A 20,919-nucleotide genomic window follows, 5' to 3' on the forward strand; every position below is an offset into this window, starting at 1 on the left:
TGCGCGACGTTACATTACACTACGCGTAAAACAGCGAACGAGCTACGGCGCGACGCCGGAAAACAACGCCGCGAGCCCGATCGTGAGCGCGGTGCCGACGAGGACGGGATTATCTCCGGACCAAAACTTGGGCGCGCGCCGCGCCGCGCGCGCGACGTCTTCGAGCGTCTCGACGCGGCGCGCCGCCGCCGGCGCGTCGTCTCGCAATAAATACCTCGTCTCCGGATCGATCTTCGTCAGCCACTGGGCGTAGAACCATTTTTCTAATCCCTTGCCGTCGCTCCGAGCGAGGTCGTCGAGGTAGGCGCGGAGTTCGCCCGATTTTTTATTCTTCGCCAGCCGGACGCGCGCGCTCGGGACCAAAACGAGCCACCAGTACGCCGTCATCGCGCCGATCGCGCCGAGGACGACGAGCTCGTCGCGAAGCAGCGCGGGATCGATCGGCGTCGGGACGTACGCCGCCGCGATCGGGTCGACGGCGGAGATCGCGCGCGGGGCGGCGTCGGCGACGTCGGCCTCGAACGCGCGACGCGACGTCGACGCGCGCGGCGGCGGCGACGACGCGCGACAGGGCGCGCGACAGGGCGCGCGCGCGGCGTGGAGGACGGCGGTGGTGGTGGCGGTGACGGCGCGCATGCGGCGACGCGAGAGAGACGCGACGACGCGAGAGAGGCGCGGCGCGGTGTCGCGACAAGATGACGCGGTCGGTCGGACGTGGATTTCGCGGCGTCGAGGCGGCGGGCGGCTACAGGGCTGGGTGGGTTACAACGAATCGTGGAGATCTTTCGCGGCTCGGCACGCGTCGATGTACTCTTGTTCGGTCATTTGTTCTTTGCGGGATTCGATGACGTTGAACATGGTTTCAAGACTCTTTCTTTGCTTGACTTTTTTGTCGTGCCTCTTGGCGAAGGCAATCGTCTCGGCGTCGCCGCTCTTTTCAGCCGACGCCAGTGTTTCGTCGTCCCAAGGACAGCCATTCTCGACCAAGTGTTTCAACACGCGGACAACGCCCTTTCTTGCTACGTTCCAAGTGGCTGTCTCACTCCAACCGCAACCGCACTCTCTGAGGAAATCGATACACTGTATTACCTCGCCCGGCTGTCCCCTCGCGGCATTGGCGCACACCGCACCTATGAACGCGCTTCCTCGCTCAACAATCATATTTTTCGCGTCGTCTTCTCGTTTCCTCTTCCTTCGTTTCGTCTGCTCTTGGTAGGCCTCGATGAGGAGCGTGATTCTCGTCACACTTGTATTCTGACACGCGGTATGCACGGCGTCGTAGTCCACTTCCAGACCGAGTTCCAACGCGTACTTGAAGCACTGCATCTGCGTCGGCACATCCGTGGCTTCGCGCAATAGGTTCGGATGCAGAGCGCAGCCATTCTCCACGGCGTACTTCAGACACCGAATGTGCCCTCTGCGAGTCGCCAGAAGCGTCGTAAAGTCACAAAACGCGCCGGTACCGAAAGACAGCGTCTGCCCGCGTGGCCACGCGGCGGCGTCCGGCCACGACTCGCGCAATATGCACGCACACGTCTCTGGATCGCCCGTGACATGCGCGCGATATTCGGTTGTTGGCATCCGTGCCGTTTCACGCCCGTACCGACGCCGCGCGGAGTCGTCGGTGCGGCGATGAGTGACGACGATAAGACCTCGGTTTAGCGAAATCGGCGAAACCGGGCACTGGGAACCTGGCACTGGTTTTTCTTTGGTTCTCTAAGCACTCGCATGGGAAAACGTACTACGGATTCTAATGAACGATACCTTAAGGCTGGTGATCGCGCGATCACCAGCCGCCGCGATCGACGTCGTCGCCGGCGTCTTGACGCCAGACTTGAACGTCGTCCGCGGGACGGCGTTCGCCGGAATCGCGAGGCGGCGGTCGTCGACCGTCGTCGAAAGAGCGGCGACGATCGTCTCGCGGTGGCGAACGACGGTCGTCGTCGTTGAAAGAGCGACGCTGCGGACGGGCGCGGTAGCCTTCGTTGTCGTAGCGAGGACGGGAGTCGTCGTCGAAACGCTCGCGAGGGCGGAAGGAATCTCGCTCGGGGCGGCGATCGTCGAAACGACGGCCGAATTCGCCCCTGTCCTCGCTTCGCCGATCGTCGAAAGAGCGCCGTGGTGGGCGATCGTCGAAGTTGTCGCGGTTGCGGAAAGAATCGCGTCCACCGCGACCGCCGCGGTCGCCGAAACGTCCACCACCGCGACCGCCGTCCCGGTCGCCGAAGCGACCGCCGCCGCGGTCGCCGAAGCGTCCGCCACCGCGACTGCCGTCGCGATCGCCGAAGCGATCGCCGCCGCGACCGCCAAAGCGACCGCCGTCGCGACCGCCGAAGCGTTCGCCTCGATCTTCGAAGCGACCGCCACCGCGACCGCCTCTGTCATCGAATCGGCCGCCGAAGTCACCGCCGCGACCACCGCCGTCCCTGCGCTCGAATCGCGGCGGACGATCGTCGAACCGATCGAAAGATTGACGTCTATCGTCGTCGAAGCCGCGACCGCGGCCGCCGCGACCACCGCGACCTTCGTATCCGCCACGACCGCGTCCACCGCGGTCGCCGAAGCGATCGTCCGAGCGCCTGTCGTCGAATCTGCTTCCGAACTCCTCTCTTCGATCGTCCCTGTCTCTGCGCTCAAATCGCGGCGGCCCGTCGTCTCTTCTCCGTTCGTATCCACCGCGATCATCGCGGCGTTCAAACCTTGGCGCCCTGTCGTCTCTTCTTTCGTACGATCCACCGCCTCTTCCCCAGTCGTCTCGCCTTTGGCCTCGGAAAGAATCGCCGCGGCCGCGACCGCGACCGCGATCGTCGTAGCGAGGCGGTCTGTCGTCGAAAGATCTTCGTCCCGTGGACGATTTCGCGGTCGAAACTTTGGACGTGTCGATCGGCATTTCCTCCGGCGGTGGTTTCGGCGATTCCGCCAGGCGCAACAATCGTCGAACGCAATCCGACGCCAGTTCCTTGGACGGAAGATCGGCGAACTCGTCGGGATCGTCGATGTCATTCAGCACCAACAGAACGCGAAGCAAATCCGATAATTGCAGCGCCGGATTCTCTTGTCTGTCCTGAAGTTTATCGCACGCCGAGCACTTGCCTCGCAAATGCGAAACGTCCATCGACATCGACGCTCGCAGGCGCTGCAAACCGGCGTTGAGCTTGCGATTATTCAACCTTCGAGGCAACGGCCAATCGATGAGTTGATACACCAGAGACTCGGGCAATCGCGAAAATAAATCAGGTCGATCGCGCGCGAAAGAGAGCGCCAATCGTTTGATCTCTCCTGGATCCGACGGCGTCAAATCCTCTTCGTCGCTCTCGAATTTAGACTCCGAGTCGGCGCCGGCGGCCGCGTCGTCTCCGCCGCCGCTCACGCCTCGCGCCCACTCCGGCGTCTTCGAATCCCCCGCCGCGACGACGATTTCATCCGCGTTCACCCCACTGTACCCGAGCGCTTGCAAACGCGCGAGAAATATGACAAACTCCGCCCAATCCCCTCCCCACGTCGTCGTCGTTCGCACGCTCGACAACAATTCGTCCACGTCGGCGTCCACGCGCGCGCCAACCACCGCTTCGTCCGCCGCGCGCACCGCGCCCTCGTCCGCGTCCTCGCTTTCGAAATCATTCGCGTCGACGACGCGATCAACGTCGTCTTCTTCCGCGTCATCGCTCGCCGAGGCGACGACGCGTCCCGCGCGCGCCGCCGCCGTCCCGACTAACCCGCGCGCGCGCCGAGCGCCGAGCGATTCGAGCGCGACCGGCGCTCGCCACGGCGGTGCGACGCGCGGGAGCGCGCGCGCGGTCGTCGACGCGCGCGCGCGGTCGACGCGCGGGAGCGCGCGCGCGATGGGCGCGCATCGCGCGGACGCGACGCCGCCGCCGCGCATGCGCTCGGTCGAACGCGCGCGCGCGCGCGCGGTCGCGCGAGCGATGGACGCGCGCGCGAGGGCGCGCAGGCGATCGGCGCGTATGGTTCGCGAGCGCGCCGCGACCTCGAGGACGGGCGCGAGGTGTCGAACGGTGACGCGGTGCGAAGTGAGGGAATCGAACGGACGCGGCGGCGGTTCGTCGGTTGGTTGGACTGCGCTCGAGTTACATTTGGTCGAGATAGGCGCCGTAACCGAGCTCTTCGAGCTTGCTCGCCTTGTTCAACACGACGTTCTCCATGTCGTCTTGGTACGCTAACATTTTAGAGCACACGTCGGGCTCGAACGCGGCGACGATGCGAGCGGCGATGAGACCGGCGTTGGCGCTGTTGCCGATGGCCACCGTCGCCACGGGAACGCCTTTGGGCATTTGAACGATGGAGAGCAAGGAATCCATGCCGTCGAGATACTTGAGCGGGACTGGGACGCCGATAACGGGAAGAGGGGTCATGGCGGCGACCATGCCGGGTAAGTGCGCGGCGCCGCCGGCGCCGGCGATGATGGCGCGCAAGCCGCGCGTGTGCGCGCTTCTCGCGTACTCGTTCATACGCTCGGGCGTTCTGTGCGCCGAAATGACGGTGACTTCGCAACCGATGCCGAAAGATTCGAGGACCTCCGCAGCGGCGCTCATCGTGGGCAAGTCACTGTCGGAACCCATGATGATGCCGACTTGAGCCGCCTTCTTCGGCGGCGTCTTGTCCCCGCTCGCGGCGCGCAAAAGCGTGTCCAGACGCTCCGTCGCCACCGCCGCGCTCGGGCCGACGACGGTGAGGTGACCCATCTTGCGCGCGAGCTTCATGTCAGGCTTTTCGTACCAGTGAATGCTCGCACCGGGAGTCGCTAGCGCGGCGCCCATGAGACGGTGCGCCCGGCCCATGGCCTCGTCGCCGTCGCCGTCTCCCAAAATATTCTTCATCACCGCCCCGCCAACCTTGAGCGAGGTGTCACCCAAGGGCCAACCCAAAATGGCGCGCAAGTGATTTTCGTACTGCGAGCACGCGCAGCCTTCGATGGTGTAGTGACCGCTGTTGTGCGGTCTCGGCGCGCACTCGTTGAGCAAAATCGAGCCATCCTTGAGGAGGAAGAGCTCGACGCCAAAGATCCCCGCACCCGTGAAAGACCCGATCGCTCGCTTCGCCGCCGCTTGCACCGCTTCGGCAACTTTATTCGGAATCGGCGCCGGCGTCGTCGTCGTGTCGCAAATATTGTTTTCGTGAACGGTTTCGACGACGGGGTACGCCCGCGTCTCCCCATTCTTGGCGCGCACCACCATCACCGCCAATTCCTTCTCAAACGGCACCCACTTCTCGCAATACAACCCTTGTTCAAACCCACCCAACTTCGCCACCGCATCGGCCAAATCCGCGGCGGTCTTCGCCACCGCGTTCCCGCGCCCGTCGTACGCCAAACGCTTGGACTTTAACATGAGCGGAAACCCAAACTCGCTCGCCGCGCTCTGCAACGCGGCTTCATTCGGGCAATCCGCGTACGGCCCGAGCGGGACCCCGGCGTTCGTGAAGTGTACCTTCTGCGCATACTTATCCTGAATCGTCGCCAACGTCTCCGGCGTCGGCTGCACGTCCACGCCCGCCGCGCTCAGCTCTCGCAGCGCCTCCACGTCGATGTGTTCAATCTCCACCGTCACCACATCGCACGTCTCCGCGAACGCCTTCACCGCCGCCTTATCCCTAAAACTCCCCACCACCTGCGTCGCCGCGATCGACGCCGGCGCGCGCTCCGTCGGATCCAGCGCTTTCAACCGCACCCCCATCGGCGCCCCCGCGATTGCGAGCATGCGTCCGAGCTGTCCGCCGCCCAATATCCCCACCCGACAGTCCCGTCCGTACCCCTCGAATCCCGGTTCATCGCTATCGCGTCCGCGCGCGTTCGCGCTTTCGTCAGTCCATCGCTCGATCGCTCGCGTCGTCCCGCGTTCGCGCATTCATTCATTCATTCATTCGCTCACTCATTCGCCCGGTTCAAACCGACGCACCTCACTCGAAACTTGGCCTCCCCGCTCGCGCGCGCGCGCGTCCGGCGCGTTCGCCCGCGCGCGTTCGCCCGCGCGCATCGTCGCGTCGCGCGCGGCGCGCTCGCGTCGGTCGTCGCGCGCGCCGCGGCGCCCGTCATCGCCGTCGTCGTCGTCGATGTGACGACCGCGCGGCGGGCGGCGCGATCGCCCTCGCGTTCGCGTATTCGACCGGTCCTGACTCGTGAAGAGTCTCACACTACGACGCGCGCGCGAACGATCGCGATCGACCCTCGCGTTCGCGCATTCGACCGGTCCTGACTCGTGAAGAGTCTCACACTACGACGCGCGCGCGAACGATCGGCGACCGGGCGACCGACCGTCGCGAAAGGCCACGGGGCGCGGCGCCAACCGAAGCGTCGCCAACCGACGCGTCGCGCGACGCCGACGCGCGCGACACCGCGCGACGCCCGCGCGAGCGCTCGAACGCGCGCGCGTATTTCGCGCGACCGGGCGCGCGGGCGCGCGGGCGCGGCGCGGGCGCGATGGCGACGGCGCGCGGCGACGACGACGCGCGCGCGGCGACGACGCGACGCGAGGACGACGACGACGACGACGGGACGCGCGCGAGGACGCGCGACGCGCGGGACGCGGCGATGCGCGAGGAACTGGCGAAACGATTTCCCACGTGCGATTGGCGGGAGGCGCGGGCGATGGACGACGCGTGCCTGGTGCTCGTGCGCGCGGCGGTCGCGGCGGAGCGACACGGGGCGAGGGCGCTCTCGTGCGGGGCGCGGAGAGTCGCGGGCGAGGACGAGGACGACGCGTCGCAGAGAATGGCGCGGGGGGGATCGAACTCGTCGAGCGCGTCGGCGGGGACGTCGTTTTCGCGCGAGGCGTACGAGCTGGAACAGCTGACGGCGGCGGTGCGCGGCGCGGGTCTGAAGACGCCGGAGGAGACGGAGTATAAATTGGTGTTTTGCGGCGCGGACGTCGGTGGGATGCTAACGAGGACGATGCAGGTGGTAGATAGGATCGGGTTGGAGGTGAAGGATGCGCAGGCGCACAAGAGCGTGGACGGAATGGCGTTGAATTTTTTCACCGTCGTCGGGTACGAGGGCGAGGACGAACGCGCGCTCGAGGAAGCGGTGGAGGCTGCGCTTGTGAACGAGGAAAGCGAGGAGAAGAAGCCGCCGGTACCTTTGATCATCAACGCGGCACCGCCGAAGTCGGGAGTGAAGCGCCGGAGAGACGCACGGGCGCGAGGTGGTGAAGCTTTTTCCCCGAGCACGTCTGCGGAGCATCACGGTAAATCGCAACGGGCGGCTGCGAGCTTTGGCGGACGCGCTTCTAGTCGGCGTTCGCATTCGCGGTCTGGCTCAGAACTGTCGATGAATGACTCGTTCAACAATACAGCATCGGCGACGGATACGCCGGGGAGTGAAGAAGCTACAGAGGAACCCATGTCGGAGGACAACAGCGACGGCGCGTTGAGCGTAGGAAGCGACATCGATTCGAAAAAGCTTCAAATCGGACGCAAAATCGGTGAAGGGACGTTCGGAACGCTGTATCACGGCATTTATCCCAGCAGAACGAGAGAAGGACGAGTCGTTCACATCGAAGTCGCGCTAAAATATGTGACGCTCAAGCGGGACGATGTCAAATCGGCGCGGCTTGACTTTTTCCAAGAAGTCAAGATGCTTCGAACTCTCAAGCACGCAAACCTTGTCGGGTACGTTGGCTCGGTGGTCGAGGGATCGGAGCTATGCTTGGTGACAGAATTCATGGCAAAGGGTCCCTTACTAGAGTACTTGCGCGAAAATGGTCCGATGCGAAAGGTGGAAGCGATACGAGTCGCCGTCGGCATCACGCGAGGCATGACGTACTTGCACGAAGTGGGCGTGATACATCGAGACTTGAGGGCTGCGAACGTCTTACTTTCTGGATCTTTTGACGCAAAAATTTCCGATTTTGGTCTTGCACGTCGCGTACCTCGAAACCGATCGAGGATGACCGCGGAAACAGGCACGTATCGATGGATGGCTCCGGAGGTCATCACGCACGGCGAGTACGACGTCAAGGCAGATGTGTTTTCTTTCGCCATTACGCTTTGGGAAATCGTCACCGGAGGCGCAAACCCGTACGGGGAGTTGAATCCTCTTCAAGCCGCAGTGGCGGTCGTTCAGAGAGGAATCCGCCCGCCGATACCGCATAAGTGCGATCCCCTGTTCGCAGAATTGATGCAGAATTGTTGGAAAACCGTGCCGCAGTCGCGGCCTCGTTTTAGAGATTTGCAGCCTTTACTCGAAGCGTGTGATTCTCCGGAAGAAGTCATCGAAACCTTGGCGAAACCTCCGAGCAAGTCTTTTTTCTCCAAGTTCCGCTTCGGAAGAAAGCAACAATAAAATAGCAAAAATACCGTATTTACGCAGAAGAGCGGCGCTCGCGAGCGCTTGCGCGCAAAATCTGAGCACGATGGACTATTCAACATCATCGAGTGCCAGTGTACCATCACCTCCCTAATAATGTTTATCTATTAGTTTGAGTTGAATAAAAACAGATGTACTGTATCACCCAAGAACACCAGCGTCGTTGCCTTCATTACGATGCGCGCGCATTACATACGAATTAAAACTACTACTTCTTAGTCGAAGGGAAAAGCGTCGTCAACGACGGTCGCGTCGGATTCACTTTGACGACTTGGTCGCCGACGACTTCGACGTTCTTGTACGTGTAACCGACAAAGTTGGAATCTTTGCCCGCATCCGTTTCCCCAAGTTCACTCTTCTTTCGCATGCTCTCGTCCTCTTCGAAATCTTCAAAGTTACGAGTGTCCAATTGATGCGAAACGACGGGACTATGGGGTGGCTTCCTCGTGTAGAGAGTGTCCCAGTCGATGCCGCTAAAAAATTTGTGCGATTTGATCTCTTCCACGCCTCCGCTCGTTCCTAAACGCTGATCGACGTCGCATAACAGACGTTCGATCAAGTCGCGCGCTTCGGGAGAGATCGTCGCGTCGTCTGGAATTCTCAAGTGGTGTCTCCAGTGCACGATTTTACGGCACGTCGTCATCGGCTCGTCGCTGTAAAACGGCGCGTAACCCATGAGCATTTCAAACATGATAGCACCGACGCTCCACCAATCGCACTCCAAGCCGTATCCTTTCTTCAGGAGAACTTCTGGGGCGATGTAGTCCGGCGTACCAACTGTGCTGAACGCCAACCGACGTCGATTCTTCTGCCAGTTCGCGAGCTCTTCTGCGCGCTTTTGATCCGTCTCGATCGTGTTTGGCAAATTGCCCTCGCCGTCTCGACTCATCGCCGCTTCGTTCTCCAAGATTTCCGGGAGAACCGCCTGCTGATACGCCGGATCGATGGGTTTGCACAATCCGAAGTCGCTCAACTTCATGTGACCATCCTTGTCGAGCAACAAGTTGTCCGGTTTGATGTCTCTGTGAATAAAGTTGTGTCGATGAATCGTCTCCAGCGCCGCCACCGTCTGCGCCAAGTAAAACCGCGTCTCTTCCTCCGTGAGCGTATCGCGTCGAATCAACAGAGTCATCACGTCTCCACCCGGTAAATATTCCATCACGAGGTACAAGAATTGATCGTCTTGAAACGAATAATACAGCGTCACCACCGCGCGCGAGTTCACCTCGGCGAGCAAGTTTCGCTCCGCCTTGACGTGATCGACTTGCCCGCGCCGAACCATTTCCGACTTTTTCAGCTTCTTCATCGCGAAAATCTCCCCCGTGCTCTTCTGTCGCACCAACCGCACCTCCCCTGTTCGCGCGCGCGAAACGAATCCCACCCGTCGTCAGTCCCGCGTCCTCCCGGAATATTCCCGCGCGCGTCGTCGTCCGCGTCGCGTCGCGTCGCGTCGTTCACGCACCGAAAGCCCCTCGCCCGATCAACTTCAGCGGTTCAAAATCCTCGACGCACATCCTTTTCCCCGTCCCCTGTTGCGCCTGCGTCGTCGTCGTCGTCGTCGTCGTCGTCGTCGTCGTCGTCGTCTCGCCCGCGCTCGCCTCGGTCCTCGCGCGCGCGTCCCCCGTCGTCATCCCTCCCTCTCGCTCGCTCGCCGCCCGCTGCGCCTTGCTCGCTCGCTGCGTCTTGCTCGACATCTTCGCCACCGCGCGCGAGAACCACGACTCCTTCCCCATGTCGTCGCCGCGCCTCGTTCGTTCGTTCGTTCGTTCGAATCAAATCTCAAATCCGACCCCTCGTCGTCGCCGTCGTCGCGACGCGTTCGATCCCGATCGACGCGCGACGCCGCGCGTCGTCGTCCTTCGTCGCGCTCGCGCGGTCGCCGCGTCGCGATCGCCGTCGCTCGACGATCCGGGTCGCGTCGTCGCGCGCGCGCGAGTGCCGAGCTCGATCGATCGATCGAACGCGTCGCGTCGCGCGCGTCGACCGCGCGACCGCGGCGCCGGTCGACGACGCGCCGGCGCGCGGCGCGCGCGACGACGCCGACGCGCGCGCGCGACGTCGCGGCGCGCGACGGTCGGATTGGATGTCGTTTCGGACGCGCCGCGTCGGCACACGCGCGCGCATGGACGACGACGACGACGACGACGACGACGACGACGCGACGCGACGCGTGCTGCGCGACGTCGTCCGCGCGCGACGCGCGCTTCGCGAGATCCGCGCGTCGCTCGACGCGAATCGCGCGCGGACGACGCGCGATTCGCGTCGAGCGTCGCGACGCGCGCGGTCGGACGCCGCGCGCGCGATCGCGCGCGACGCGAAGCGCGCGTCGAAGCGCGACGAAACGGACGCGCGAACGGCGACGGCGGCGACGCGCGCGCGGTTGGCGACGGCGGCGACGCGCGCGCGCGAGACGAGCGAGACGCTCGCGGCGGCGCTCGCGGCGGCGGCCGACGCGCGAGGCGGCGCGCGAGCGCTCGAGGACGCGCGAGGCGAGGTCGAGGACGCGAGGCGAGCGATTCGGGACGGCGCGCGCGCGATCGAGGCGCGCGCGAGGGCGATCGGGGCGACGATGGCGGCGACGGCGGCGGACGTCGAGGACGCGACGGAGGCGCGAGACGCGCGCGAGCGCGCGAGGCGGGCGACGGAGGCGGATTTCGAGCGCGCGCTCGCGCGCGAGCGGCGCGCGTGCGAGCGCGCGATCGATGCGATGGACGCGCGCGCGCGCGATTGCGTCGTCGACGTCGCCGTCGCTCGACGCGGCGTCGCGTAACGTCACGTCAATGTAAAGTCAGTGTAATGTAATGTAACGTCAATGCAATGTAATGCGGCGCGTCGTAACGCGACGCGACGGACGCCGCGCCGACGGACGCCGCCTCGAATCGACGCCGCGTCGACGCGCGCGTCGGCGTCGCGTCGACGCGCGCGTCGACGTCGTCTCGCGTCGACGCGATGACGATTTCATTCGCCGCGGCGGCGGCGGCGGCTTCGACGTCGACCGCGCGCGCGCGTCGACCGCGCGCGCGCGTCGACGCGGCGACGCGCGACGGCGACGGCGACCGCGCGCGTCGCCGCGTCGTCTGTCGCCTCGCGCGCGCGCCGCAGCGGCTGAGCGCCAACAAAAAGCGCGCGAAGCGCGAGCGCGAGGACGCGCGGCGAGAGGCGCGAAAAGTGTCGCGCGAGGACGGCGCGCTGCGCGGCCGGGTCGAGGACGCCGAGCACGAGGCGCGACGGTGGCTCGGACAACACTTTTTGGTGGACGCGAGCGTGGTGACGGACGCGGTGGAGGCGGCGAGGCTGGGAGCGGGGGAGCGAGTGCTGGAGATTGGACCGGGGACGGGAAACTTGACGAACGAGATGCTGAAGCGCGGGGCGCGCGTGTTGGCGGTGGAGAAGGATAGGAATTTAGCGGAGAAATTACGGGAAGGGTTGTGCGTGGAGTATAAAGATGCGTTCGAGTTGGTGGAGGGGGATTTTTTGAAGTGGGACGGATTGGCGACGGCGTTTGAGCGCGCGACGCCGGAGACGCCGAGGGCGAAAGTGGTGGCGAATATTCCGTACAACATCACCACAGACGTGTTGAAGGTGTTGCTTCCGATGGGTGACACGTTTGAGGATATGATTTTTATGTTTCAAGAGGAAGTGGCGCAGCGTTTGGTGCGCGACGACGCCGGCGGCGGAGACTATCGGGCGATGAGCGTTCGCGTCCACTACTACTCCAAGCCGTATTACATCCGTCCAGTTTTGCGTGATTGCTTCATGCCGCCGCCGAACGTGGAATCGTGTTTAATCGGATTCAAGCCGAAAGAGCCGCACGAGCTCTTACCCTTGAACGGCACCGACAAGCAATTCTTCACCTTTGTCCAGGCGTGCTTCGCGCAAAAGCGTAAAATGTTACGCAACAACCTCAAGGCGGTGTGCGACGAGGCGACGATGGACGGCGCGTTCGCGTTGCTCGACCGCGGACTTAAAGTTCGTCCGCAAGAGCTCACCATGGAGGAGTACGTCAAACTATTCAATTTCGTACGCGATCGAGAGACGTGAGCTCGCGTCTCGCGTCGTTGTAGCATTACATCGTTACCATATAATGTGTACTCTCACGCGCTCGCCTTCATGAACAACTGCACCCCGTGCACGATGCTCCACACCCATCCGACGAAGAACACGAAACACATCAACCACATCATCGCGAAACACTTCAACCCTTCGAACGTTTTGTTTGCGGTCACGCACGCGACGAGCGTCCCCACTCCGGGGAAGATGATGTTCAGCACCATGGCGACGATGGCGATCGGTTTTTTCGCCTTGACGAGGGCATCGTCGTGCGTTTTGCGCAAAAAATCTTGAATCTTTTTCAGCGTGTCGCTCATCTCGTGCTTCGCGCGTTCCAGGCGTCGTCGTCGTCGAGGGAGAGGCTCGTTTTGACGACGCGGTCGGTCTGGGCGGTCGGTCGGTCGGTCGCGGCGCAAACTGGAATCTGATAAAATACAACACGAATAAAGCCTAAATGCGGGCGAAGCGCTCATCCGAACGTGTTCAACGCGCCCTGGGTTTGCTCTAGAAAGCTCGCGAGTCGCGCGCGGGCGACTTTCGCCGCCGCCGGCTTGGCGCGCTCCGTCTCGTCGTCGTCCTCCGGCGGCGCGCGCCACGACTCGGCGAGCGGGCCGTCCCACCATCCGAACGGTACGTCCCGCAATCGCGCGTCGTGCGCTCGCAGAGCCTGCGCTATGAATTCTGCATCCTCAACGCTCACTTTACGCGCGTCTTCGTGCACGGTGGGCGTGAGTAAGACGCCTCCCGGAATCGTCCCGGCGTCTCCGCGTCCGCCCAGCAGCGCGCGCGCCAGCGCCGTCGTCGGCGGCGACGCGCGCGAATCGCCGCGTATCATCACCACGCCTCGCGCGCTCGCGAGATTTAAGTACGCGTTCGACGCGCTCACGCCCCAGCACTTGGCGCACGCCGCGTCGTCGCGCGTCGTCGTCGTCGTCGTCTCGTCGCGCGCTGTCCCAGGGGGCGTCGCGCGCGCGGCGCCGGCGAAATCCGGCGGCAGCGCCACGGCGAAGATGGCGCGGTAGGGCTCGATGGCGGCGAAAAATGCGTCGCCTCTGAGCACGCCTCGCGCCGCGCCGCGCATGGCGATTCCGCGCGTCGCGGAGTGCGCCGGAGCGGGCGCTTTCGAACGCGACGGTTTCGATTCCTCGTGCTAAAAGTTTGGTCTGCGCTAAAATGTTTCTACTGATTGCGACTGCTCGACCGCGACGTTGGGTCAATCCAACCCGTCGTGCGCCTCGACCGCGGCGCCACCGCCCGTCATCTCTCGCTTCAACGCGGCGATGCGCTTCGCCACGTCCGGGTCCTCCTCCGCCTCTGACTCGGCGGATTTGCGCTTCTTGGTCGCCTTCTTCTCCACGTCCTCGGTGATCGGTGTGTTCCACCAGATTGGACCGCCCATGATACCGTCCCCGGAACAACACGAGATGCATCCCGTCTTCACGTTCGGCGTCAAGCGCTGTTGCGGCGCTCTCGACGCCATCGGCACGCGACAGATGCTCGCCGTGCCGAAATTCGTCGCCGACTTTTGAATCGACAAGAGCGAACACAAATTCTCGTACCCTGGTTTGCGCCATTTTGAAATCAGCGCCTGATCAGCGATTTTCTCGCGGCACAAGTAATCGTACAGCTCGCGCTTCAACGCTTTGCGCTTGTACATCAAATCGAATACGAAGCGATTCTTCTCCCAGTGAATCCTGTGAATTCGCCACGACAACTCATTCTTCCTCTTCCCCTCGTGCTCCTCGTTCACCGCGTCCTTCATCTGATTCTCGAAATCCTCGATCGCGTGTTCGATCATATCGAACCCCTCGGGCGGCTGTTTCCCTTTCAATCGTCGTCGAAACGACATCGCGCCTCGCGTTGGCTTAGGGATTCACCGGGACGATTGGCGTCGAAATATCACCCGTCGCCGCGCGAGGAGACTGTGATGCGCGCCGCGCACCGCTTAGGGACGTGGACGTTGGATCACGCACTGTCGTGCGAACGCGCGCGCGCGTGATTCGGACGACGACGATTTGAAGACGCGCTGAGGAATGAGAACAAAGTCTACGCGCGCGAGCGCCGACGCCTCGCGGCGGATGGTTTCAAAATCTAAATGTCTAGTTGTCGACCGAAATTACGCGTCCCGTGGCGTCGCGCGTGAGCTTAGAGTCGTCGCCGCCGTCCGCGGCGCGCCAAGCGACGTCGAGCTCGGGGCGGATGGCTCGCAGATTGTTGACGAGTCGCTCCCACTCGTCGTCTTGGGCGCCGGGATTGCCACCGACGACGAGCGTTCGTAAATCAGAGAAAGTCTGAGGGTTTTCGAACGCTTTGACGACCGCGCGGAGGCCTTCGACGGTTAAACCCACGGCACCGAGGTCGAGGAGCGTGAGAGAAGATCCTTGGCCGGCGCCGAAAATTTTTGCGACTCCGGCGTCGCCGAGTCCGGCGTTGTCGAAGAGCGCGAGAGACTTTGAAGCCTTCAGCACAAACCCCAATGAGTCGGCCGCGTCGACGGTGATCGCGCACGCTCCGAGATCAAGTGATTCTGGCACTCGAGTCCCGAACGCACCCTTCGCGAGCGTGGCTAATCCAGCGTCACCGAACGCGTTGCCTCGTAAATTCGCACTCACCAAATTTGGACACGCGGCGAGGAAGCTGTCGAGCGCCTCGACGTCTTTCGCGTCCTCGATCTCGCACTGCACGAACTCAACCGCGGTGATGCTTAATTTTTGCGTTCCAATCGTGAACAGGCCATCGCCGAAGCACGCGTGAGCGCCCCCTTTACCGAGCTTCACGCCGTTCATCTCTAGCGCCTCCACGCTCGCTCGCGACGCCAAACCCGCGCCCACGGCGCGCAACCCTTCCGCTCCGATGGCGCATCTCGTCAAACCCAGTCGCTTCAACGGGCACGGTGACTTCAAGAACTCCCCCAGTGCGCTCGCGCTGGCGGTATCGAGCGCGTTATCCGTCAAATCGAGCGTCTCGAGCGTCGCTCCCTCGCTCGCTCCGTTAAACGTCGCCGCGTATCCCACCGCGCCCAATTTCTCATTCCTCCCCAACCGCAGCTCGCGCATCGCGCACTGCGCCATGCACTTCCCCAACGCCCGTCCGTGCTCGTCTCGCACGCCTTTATACTCTAAATCGAGCCTCTCCAGCGCCGCTCCGTGCGCCGCGCCCCGCAGCGTCGTCTCCAGCGCGCTCTCCGTCCCGTCGTCCCCATCGTCCCCGAACGTTTCGTCTCCCACGCACATCGACTTGATGGACGTATTTATCGCCAAGCACGCCGCCCACGCGCGCGCCGCGGGCGCGCTCACGCGATGCCCCGAGGCGTAAAACTCTCGCACGTGTTCATTCTCCTCGAGCGCCTTCGCCGTGGCGATTTGCGTCGCTTCGTCGAACGCGCGCACGCGCAGCACGTGCACCGATCGAAGCGCGGCGTCGTTCGCTTCGATGCGCGCGAGCCAGGACGGTCGATCGCCCTCGGGCGCGCTTTTACCCCACGCCATCGGCGCGCGCGCGCGACGCGCGGGACGAACGGCGCGGCACTCAATGACGCTTCGACGCCTCGTGGCGCGATGCGCGACGACCGCGAGAGCGTCGACGAGCGCCGCGGCGATCGATGCGTCGCGCGCGACGCGAGTGCGACGTCACGAGACGTCGGCGGTGAAGGATGACGCGGGAAAGTTGCCGGGACAAGTGGACGCGAGGGAAAAGGCAAAGTTTGAAGCGGACGCCGCGCTGTGGTGGAACGAAGGCGAGGGCCCGTTCGCGGCGCTGCACGCGATGAATCCGGTGCGGGTGCGGTTCATACGGGACGGCCTGGTCGGACAGTACGGCGATGTGCTGGGCGGGAACGGGCCGGGGGCGGCGCTGCGCGGGTTGAAAATTTTAGACGTCGGCTGCGGGGGGGGGATATTGGCGGAGAGTTTGGCTCGATTGGGAGCGCAAGTGACGGCTATTGATGCGGGTGCGGCTAACATAGCGATCGCGCGCGCGCACGCGGAGTTGGATCCGGATTTAGTGAAGAATTTGAAGTACGAGGCGGTGACGGCGGAGGAACTCGTCGAACGCGGCGAAACGTTTGACTGCGTGACGAGTTTGGAGGTCATCGAGCACGTCACCGATCCGTTGGAGTTCACGAAATCGATTGCGAAATTAGTGAAACCGAAAGGCGCGTTGTTCGTGAGCACGATCAATCGTACGGCGAGATCGTTCGCGTTCGCCATCTTGGCGGCGGAACGCGTGCTCGGCCTCGTGCCGCCGGGAACACATCAGTTCTCAAAGTTTCTCACCCCTGGAGAGATTGCGATGATGGCGGGTCACGCGAATTGTGAGATGGTCGAGCTCGCGGGGATGGTCTACGACCCGTTGCGAAACAAATGGTCGTTATCTTCCGACACGCAAATCAACTTCATCGCGCACTGCGTCAAGTCGTCGTGAGTAAGCGCAGACGAATCGTTAGTTTTAGAGATTTATTTTATCATACACCGAAGCACGCGTCACGCATATTTCATCACGCGCGCTACGCCACGTCCCTGATCGCTATACGGCTCAGCACGGCGTCCGCTAAACTACCGATCTCGAGCTCATTCTCGTGCACCTTGTACCACTTCTTCAACGCCGCCTCGTCCACCGCCGGCCGCGCGTCGAACGCCACGAGCTCTCCCTTCACCACGCTTCGCACGCGCTCTAAATCTTCGTCGTTCGCGTCGAACTTACACACGATCAACGCCCTCGTGTTCTCGTCGCCGCCGAAGCGTCGAAACGCCTCGCTGATGTGCCGCGTCGGCGACAGACAAAACACCAGCTCGCTGTGCACCGCGCGCGTCACCATCGCCCCTCGCTCGCACGCGAGCGCCGCCTTGTACGCCGCCAACTCCACGCACGCCAGGCTCGCGATCGCGCGCGCGTCCATCACCGCGCACTCGAGCGTCCCGTCGCGCACCGCCGCGCGCACCTCCTCGGCGTTCGCGACGTCCGCGAACGTCCACACCGCGAGCTCGCGCGCGGCGCCGCGAGCGGACGTCTTCGGCAGGCGCAGCGCGCGCGACGGCGTCATCCGCGCCGCTCGCGCGCGCGCTCGCGGTCGTCGTCCCGAATCGTCACTCGCGCGCGCGGCGATGACGACGACGTCCGACGCGCGCGCGAGCGCGAGCGCGAGCGCGAGCGCGCGTCGCCGCGCGAGCGAATCCCTGCGCGTGCTTCGCGACGGCGCCTACGCGCTCGCGCCGATCGCGTCGCCCGAGGACGACGCCGCGCTCGCGCTCGACGGCGACGCCGCGCTCGACGGCGACGCGCGGCGACGCGACGACGCGACGACGCGCGTCGCCGTCCCGGTCGCGCTCGGCGCGAGCGAGCGGCGCGCGTTCGCGGACGCCGTCGCGGCGTCCGCGCGGGCGTCGAGGCGCGGATCGAGCGGCGCGCGGCGCGCGACGACGCCGCGCGCGACGCTCGAGCGCACCGAGAGCGAGCGCGCGCTCGAGGCGCTCGCGGCGACGGCGACGGCGACGTAGGCCGGTAGCCGCAGGCGTTAGGCGCGCGTGTATTTTACTCACCTCGATCGCGCGACGACGCGTCGGATCGCCGCGCGCTCTGAGCGCGCGGCGATCGCATCGGTCGACGACGCGCGCGGTCGACCGCGCGACGCGACACATCCAGCCTCGCCTCGCTCGCGAGCGCCGCGGACGCGGACGCGCGGTCGAGCGCGGAACGACGTCGACGTCGACGCGGAATCGACCGCGCGAACGAGACCGTCGTCGTCGACGCGCGACGCGCGACGCGCGAATCGCGAATCCGAAATCGCGACGGAAACCTCGCGCTCGAACGCGCGCGGTGACGATGAGCGATGAAGAGGCGCGCGCGAGCGCCGTGCCGGCGTCGGCGATGCTGTTCGCGGTGCACAAACACCTGCAAACGCGATGCGCGGAGAAGACGAGCGCGTTCTTGAAGTGCAAGAAGGGCGATCAAGACCCGGAAAAGTGCCTGCGACAGGGCGCGGCGATGACGGGGTGTCTGGTGGAGGTGCTCAGGGACTTGAAGGCGACGTGTGGGGATGAATTGAACGCGTACGCGGAGTGCTTAGATTACAGGAGCAATAACTTTGAAAAGTGTCGGCGGGAACAAGAGGCGTTTGAGACGAAGTGCTCGCTCGGGAAGTAAGCGTTTGGAACGCATTTTTTTTATCGCATCGTAGCAAAGTAGAAACATCCTTAATCTCCCTTCACCACGCGCGCGCCGCCGGATTCAACCTTGACTGAACGTAAAGGGCGGCGAACGAGCGATACGCACTGAATGACGTCCCCCATTCGGATGTCGACGACGTCTGCGAGAGCGATACCGCAGTCGCTACCTTTGCCGACGGCGTCGACTTCGAGCCGGTGGCGGCGCATGGAAGAACAGTCGAGTAGCTCTTCGTGGATGCACACTCCGTCGCGAATCAACCTAAATTTCTCACCCGCTTTCATCGCTCCTTGGCCGACGACGCAGCCGGCGACGATGGTCGCGTTGTTGCCTTTCGCGCCGGACATGTCGAATATCTGCACGACGTTCGCCTCACCCTCGATTTGTTCGTGCTCCTCCATGGGCGCTAAGCCGGTGAGCATCTCTCCCACTTCGTCGAGTAAGTGGTAAATAACTCGGTGTCGAACGATGCGCACACCTTTCTGCTTGGCTAATTTCGCGAGCGAGTTGGGCGGCTCGCGCACGTTGAATCCCAGGACCGGAGCGCCGATGGCAGCGCTCAAGCTTATATCGCTTTCCGTGATGGCGCCAACGCCCATGAACACGACCTTCAATCCAACGGCTTCAGATGCGAGCCCTAAAAGAGCGTCGCGCACAGCTTCTGCCGTTCCTTGAACGTCAGCCTTGATGATGACGTTTAAATGTCCTCGCTCTTCGGGATCAATTTCAGACTGATTCGCTGGCGCCGCCTCCTCGTCTTCACCTTTCATCCGCGCTTCGCGTTCTTCTCGTGCTTCGCTTATTCTCTTCGCTCTAGACTCGGATTCAACCATCGTGATGCTATCACCGGCCGAAGGAACCCCTTTCAAACCGACGAGCTCGAAAGGTTCAGCCGGACCAACGTGCGAGATTTGCTCGGCTTTGGCGTTGCGCAAGCTTCGAACTTTGCCATACTGATTACCCACGACCACATACGAACCGACTTTGAGCGTACCAGAGCGCAGTAATCCAGTAGCTGTCGGACCTTGCCCTTTATCTAACTTTGCCTCTAAAACAACACCATTAACTTTGCCCGAGAGAGACGCCTTTAACTCGAGCGCATCCGCCTCGAGGACGAGACACTCTTCCAATTCTGCCAATCCCTCACCTGTGATGGCTGAAATGGGAACACACTGCACTTTACCCCCGAATTCTTCTAATTCTATGCCCATGCTCCCGATCTCACTCTTCACTCGTCGTGGATCGGCATTTTCTCTATCAATCTTCGTAAGCGCGACGACCATCGGCACCCCCGCCGCCTGTATGTGCGCCGCTGCCTCTCGCGTTTGTGGCATTACCCCATCATCCGCGGCGACAACAAGTACGGCAACATCCGTTGCCGTCGCTCCACGCTGTCGCATCGCACTAAACGCGGCGTGACCGGGAGTATCGAGAAATGTCAGCGATCCGTGTCCGCCTGGAAGCTCGACGACGAAGGCGCCTATGTGTTGCGTGATTCCTCCCGCCTCGCCCGCGGCCACGGATGTCTTGCGCAACGAATCCAGCAGCGTCGTTTTCCCATGATCGACGTGTCCCATGACCGCCACTACGCCTCGTCGCCGCACAACCTCTGTCGCGTCCGCGTTCGGATCCGGAGAGACGGAGATGTCCACGTTCAGTTCCAACCCGACCAACTCCATCACGTCCGTCGGCACCGCATCCTCGCTCGACGCCAAGGACTCACCCAAGTTCGCTAGCACAGTTTCTAAATCCCGAGTTTCCATCTCCAATACCCTCGCCAACTCTACCAAAGTCGTTCCCTCCGCGATCTCCGCGGCGCCGCCCGCGCGCGGACTCTCGAGCGACCGAGCCTCCCTCGCGTTCTCCCCGGCGGCGTCCTTCCTCTTCGCCCGCACCGTCCCTTTCCCAGCCACGCTAAATTTCCTATATTTAGAAATCTTTTCCTTCGTCTTCTTCGATCGCTTCCCGTCGCCGTCGTCCTCCTCCTCGTCAGCGGTGAGTTTCTTTCCCTTGTACCCGACGCGCGGCTTCTCTCTCGCCGTCGCGCTCGTCGCGCCCGTCCCGTCCCGACCCTTCGCCATCGTCATCATCGACGACGTCCCGAACGATCTGCGCGCGCGCGACGACGGACGATCGCCGTCCGCGCGCGACGTCGTCGTCGTCCGCGCGCGAGCCGCCGCGAGCGCACCAATCGCGCGCGCGTTCGCGGAATGCGGCGCGTCTCGCGCGTCCGAGCGCGCGCGCGCGCGATCGTCGACGCTCGGGGTCATCGTCGACAGCGCGCGCGTCGCGGCGCGGGCGCTCGTCGACGCGCGCGACGCCGCGCGACGAATCATCGTCGACGGCGCGCGCGACACACCGCGGCGATGACGGCGCGCGCGCTCGCG

At 63.5% G+C, this 20,919-nt stretch overlaps 14 protein-coding genes across 14 annotated transcripts; 4 read left to right on the forward strand and 10 right to left on the reverse strand.

Moving 5' to 3' along the window:
- Positions 1–42: 42 nt before the first annotated feature.
- On the reverse strand, positions 43–636 carry OSTLU_93214 (predicted protein; the record flags this gene model as incomplete). The annotated part of the gene is made up of 1 exon (XM_001419674.1): positions 43–636. One exon carries the CDS (start codon positions 634–636, stop codon positions 43–45), a length of 594 nt encoding a protein of 197 aa, XP_001419711.1.
- Positions 637–762: 126 nt separating this feature from the next.
- Positions 763–1,581, reverse strand: OSTLU_33374 (predicted protein; the record flags this gene model as incomplete). Its single annotated transcript, XM_001419675.1, has 1 exon — positions 763–1,581. One exon carries the CDS (start codon positions 1,579–1,581, stop codon positions 763–765), a length of 819 nt encoding a protein of 272 aa, XP_001419712.1.
- Positions 1,582–1,786: 205 nt separating this feature from the next.
- Positions 1,787–3,883, reverse strand: OSTLU_16678 (predicted protein; the record flags this gene model as incomplete). The annotated part of the gene is made up of 1 exon (XM_001419676.1): positions 1,787–3,883. One exon carries the CDS (start codon positions 3,881–3,883, stop codon positions 1,787–1,789), a length of 2,097 nt encoding a protein of 698 aa, XP_001419713.1.
- Positions 3,884–4,088: 205 nt separating this feature from the next.
- On the reverse strand, positions 4,089–5,717 carry OSTLU_33376 (predicted protein; the record flags this gene model as incomplete). Its single annotated transcript, XM_001419677.1, has 1 exon — positions 4,089–5,717. One exon carries the CDS (start codon positions 5,715–5,717, stop codon positions 4,089–4,091), a length of 1,629 nt encoding a protein of 542 aa, XP_001419714.1.
- Positions 5,718–6,360: 643 nt separating this feature from the next.
- On the forward strand, positions 6,361–8,203 carry OSTLU_46664 (predicted protein). The gene is made up of 2 exons (XM_001419458.1): positions 6,361–8,060; positions 8,138–8,203. Exons 1-2 carry the CDS (start codon positions 6,437–6,439, stop codon positions 8,176–8,178), a joined length of 1,665 nt encoding a protein of 554 aa, XP_001419495.1. The 5' UTR covers positions 6,361–6,436; the 3' UTR covers positions 8,179–8,203.
- On the reverse strand, positions 8,133–9,834 carry OSTLU_33378 (predicted protein; the record flags this gene model as incomplete). The annotated part of the gene is made up of 3 exons (XM_001419678.1): positions 8,133–8,410; positions 8,466–9,673; positions 9,783–9,834. The coding sequence occupies 2 exons, from the start codon at positions 9,832–9,834 to the stop codon at positions 8,529–8,531; spliced, it is 1,197 nt and encodes a 398-aa protein (XP_001419715.1). The 3' UTR covers positions 8,133–8,410; positions 8,466–8,528.
- Positions 9,835–11,542: 1,708 nt separating this feature from the next.
- On the forward strand, positions 11,543–12,346 carry OSTLU_6704 (predicted protein; the record flags this gene model as incomplete). Its single annotated transcript, XM_001419459.1, has 1 exon — positions 11,543–12,346. A coding segment is annotated over one exon (804 nt), but the record flags the coding sequence as incomplete, so codon positions are not given.
- Positions 12,347–12,414: 68 nt separating this feature from the next.
- OSTLU_33380 (predicted protein) lies at positions 12,415–12,687 on the reverse strand (the record flags this gene model as incomplete). Its single annotated transcript, XM_001419679.1, has 1 exon — positions 12,415–12,687. The coding sequence occupies one exon, from the start codon at positions 12,685–12,687 to the stop codon at positions 12,415–12,417; it is 273 nt and encodes a 90-aa protein (XP_001419716.1).
- Positions 12,688–13,775: 1,088 nt separating this feature from the next.
- OSTLU_10590 (predicted protein) lies at positions 13,776–14,207 on the reverse strand (the record flags this gene model as incomplete). Its single annotated transcript, XM_001419680.1, has 1 exon — positions 13,776–14,207. A coding segment is annotated over one exon (432 nt), but the record flags the coding sequence as incomplete, so codon positions are not given.
- A 238-nt stretch (positions 14,208–14,445) lies between these two features.
- On the reverse strand, positions 14,446–15,895 carry OSTLU_33382 (predicted protein). Its single transcript, XM_001419681.1, has one exon. The coding sequence runs from the start codon at positions 15,856–15,858 to the stop codon at positions 14,470–14,472; it is 1,389 nt and encodes a 462-aa protein (XP_001419718.1). The 5' UTR covers positions 15,859–15,895; the 3' UTR covers positions 14,446–14,469.
- A 240-nt stretch (positions 15,896–16,135) lies between these two features.
- Positions 16,136–16,792, forward strand: OSTLU_16685 (predicted protein; the record flags this gene model as incomplete). The annotated part of the gene is made up of 1 exon (XM_001419460.1): positions 16,136–16,792. The coding sequence occupies one exon, from the start codon at positions 16,136–16,138 to the stop codon at positions 16,790–16,792; it is 657 nt and encodes a 218-aa protein (XP_001419497.1).
- Positions 16,793–16,874: 82 nt separating this feature from the next.
- Positions 16,875–17,267, reverse strand: OSTLU_33384 (predicted protein; the record flags this gene model as incomplete). Its single annotated transcript, XM_001419682.1, has 1 exon — positions 16,875–17,267. The coding sequence occupies one exon, from the start codon at positions 17,265–17,267 to the stop codon at positions 16,875–16,877; it is 393 nt and encodes a 130-aa protein (XP_001419719.1).
- Positions 17,268–18,190: 923 nt separating this feature from the next.
- On the forward strand, positions 18,191–18,511 carry OSTLU_34652 (predicted protein; the record flags this gene model as incomplete). The annotated part of the gene is made up of 1 exon (XM_001419461.1): positions 18,191–18,511. One exon carries the CDS (start codon positions 18,191–18,193, stop codon positions 18,509–18,511), a length of 321 nt encoding a protein of 106 aa, XP_001419498.1.
- Positions 18,436–20,613, reverse strand: MIF2 (mitochondrial translation initiation factor 2; the record flags this gene model as incomplete). The annotated part of the gene is made up of 1 exon (XM_001419683.1): positions 18,436–20,613. The coding sequence occupies one exon, from the start codon at positions 20,611–20,613 to the stop codon at positions 18,562–18,564; it is 2,052 nt and encodes a 683-aa protein (XP_001419720.1). The 3' UTR covers positions 18,436–18,561.
- Between the last annotated feature and the right edge of the window lie 306 nt (positions 20,614–20,919).

The sequence above is a fragment of the Ostreococcus lucimarinus genome, chromosome 9, assembly GCF_000092065.1.
Source record: "Ostreococcus lucimarinus CCE9901 chromosome 9, complete sequence".
NCBI lineage: Eukaryota > Viridiplantae > Chlorophyta > Mamiellophyceae > Mamiellales > Bathycoccaceae > Ostreococcus > Ostreococcus sp. 'lucimarinus'.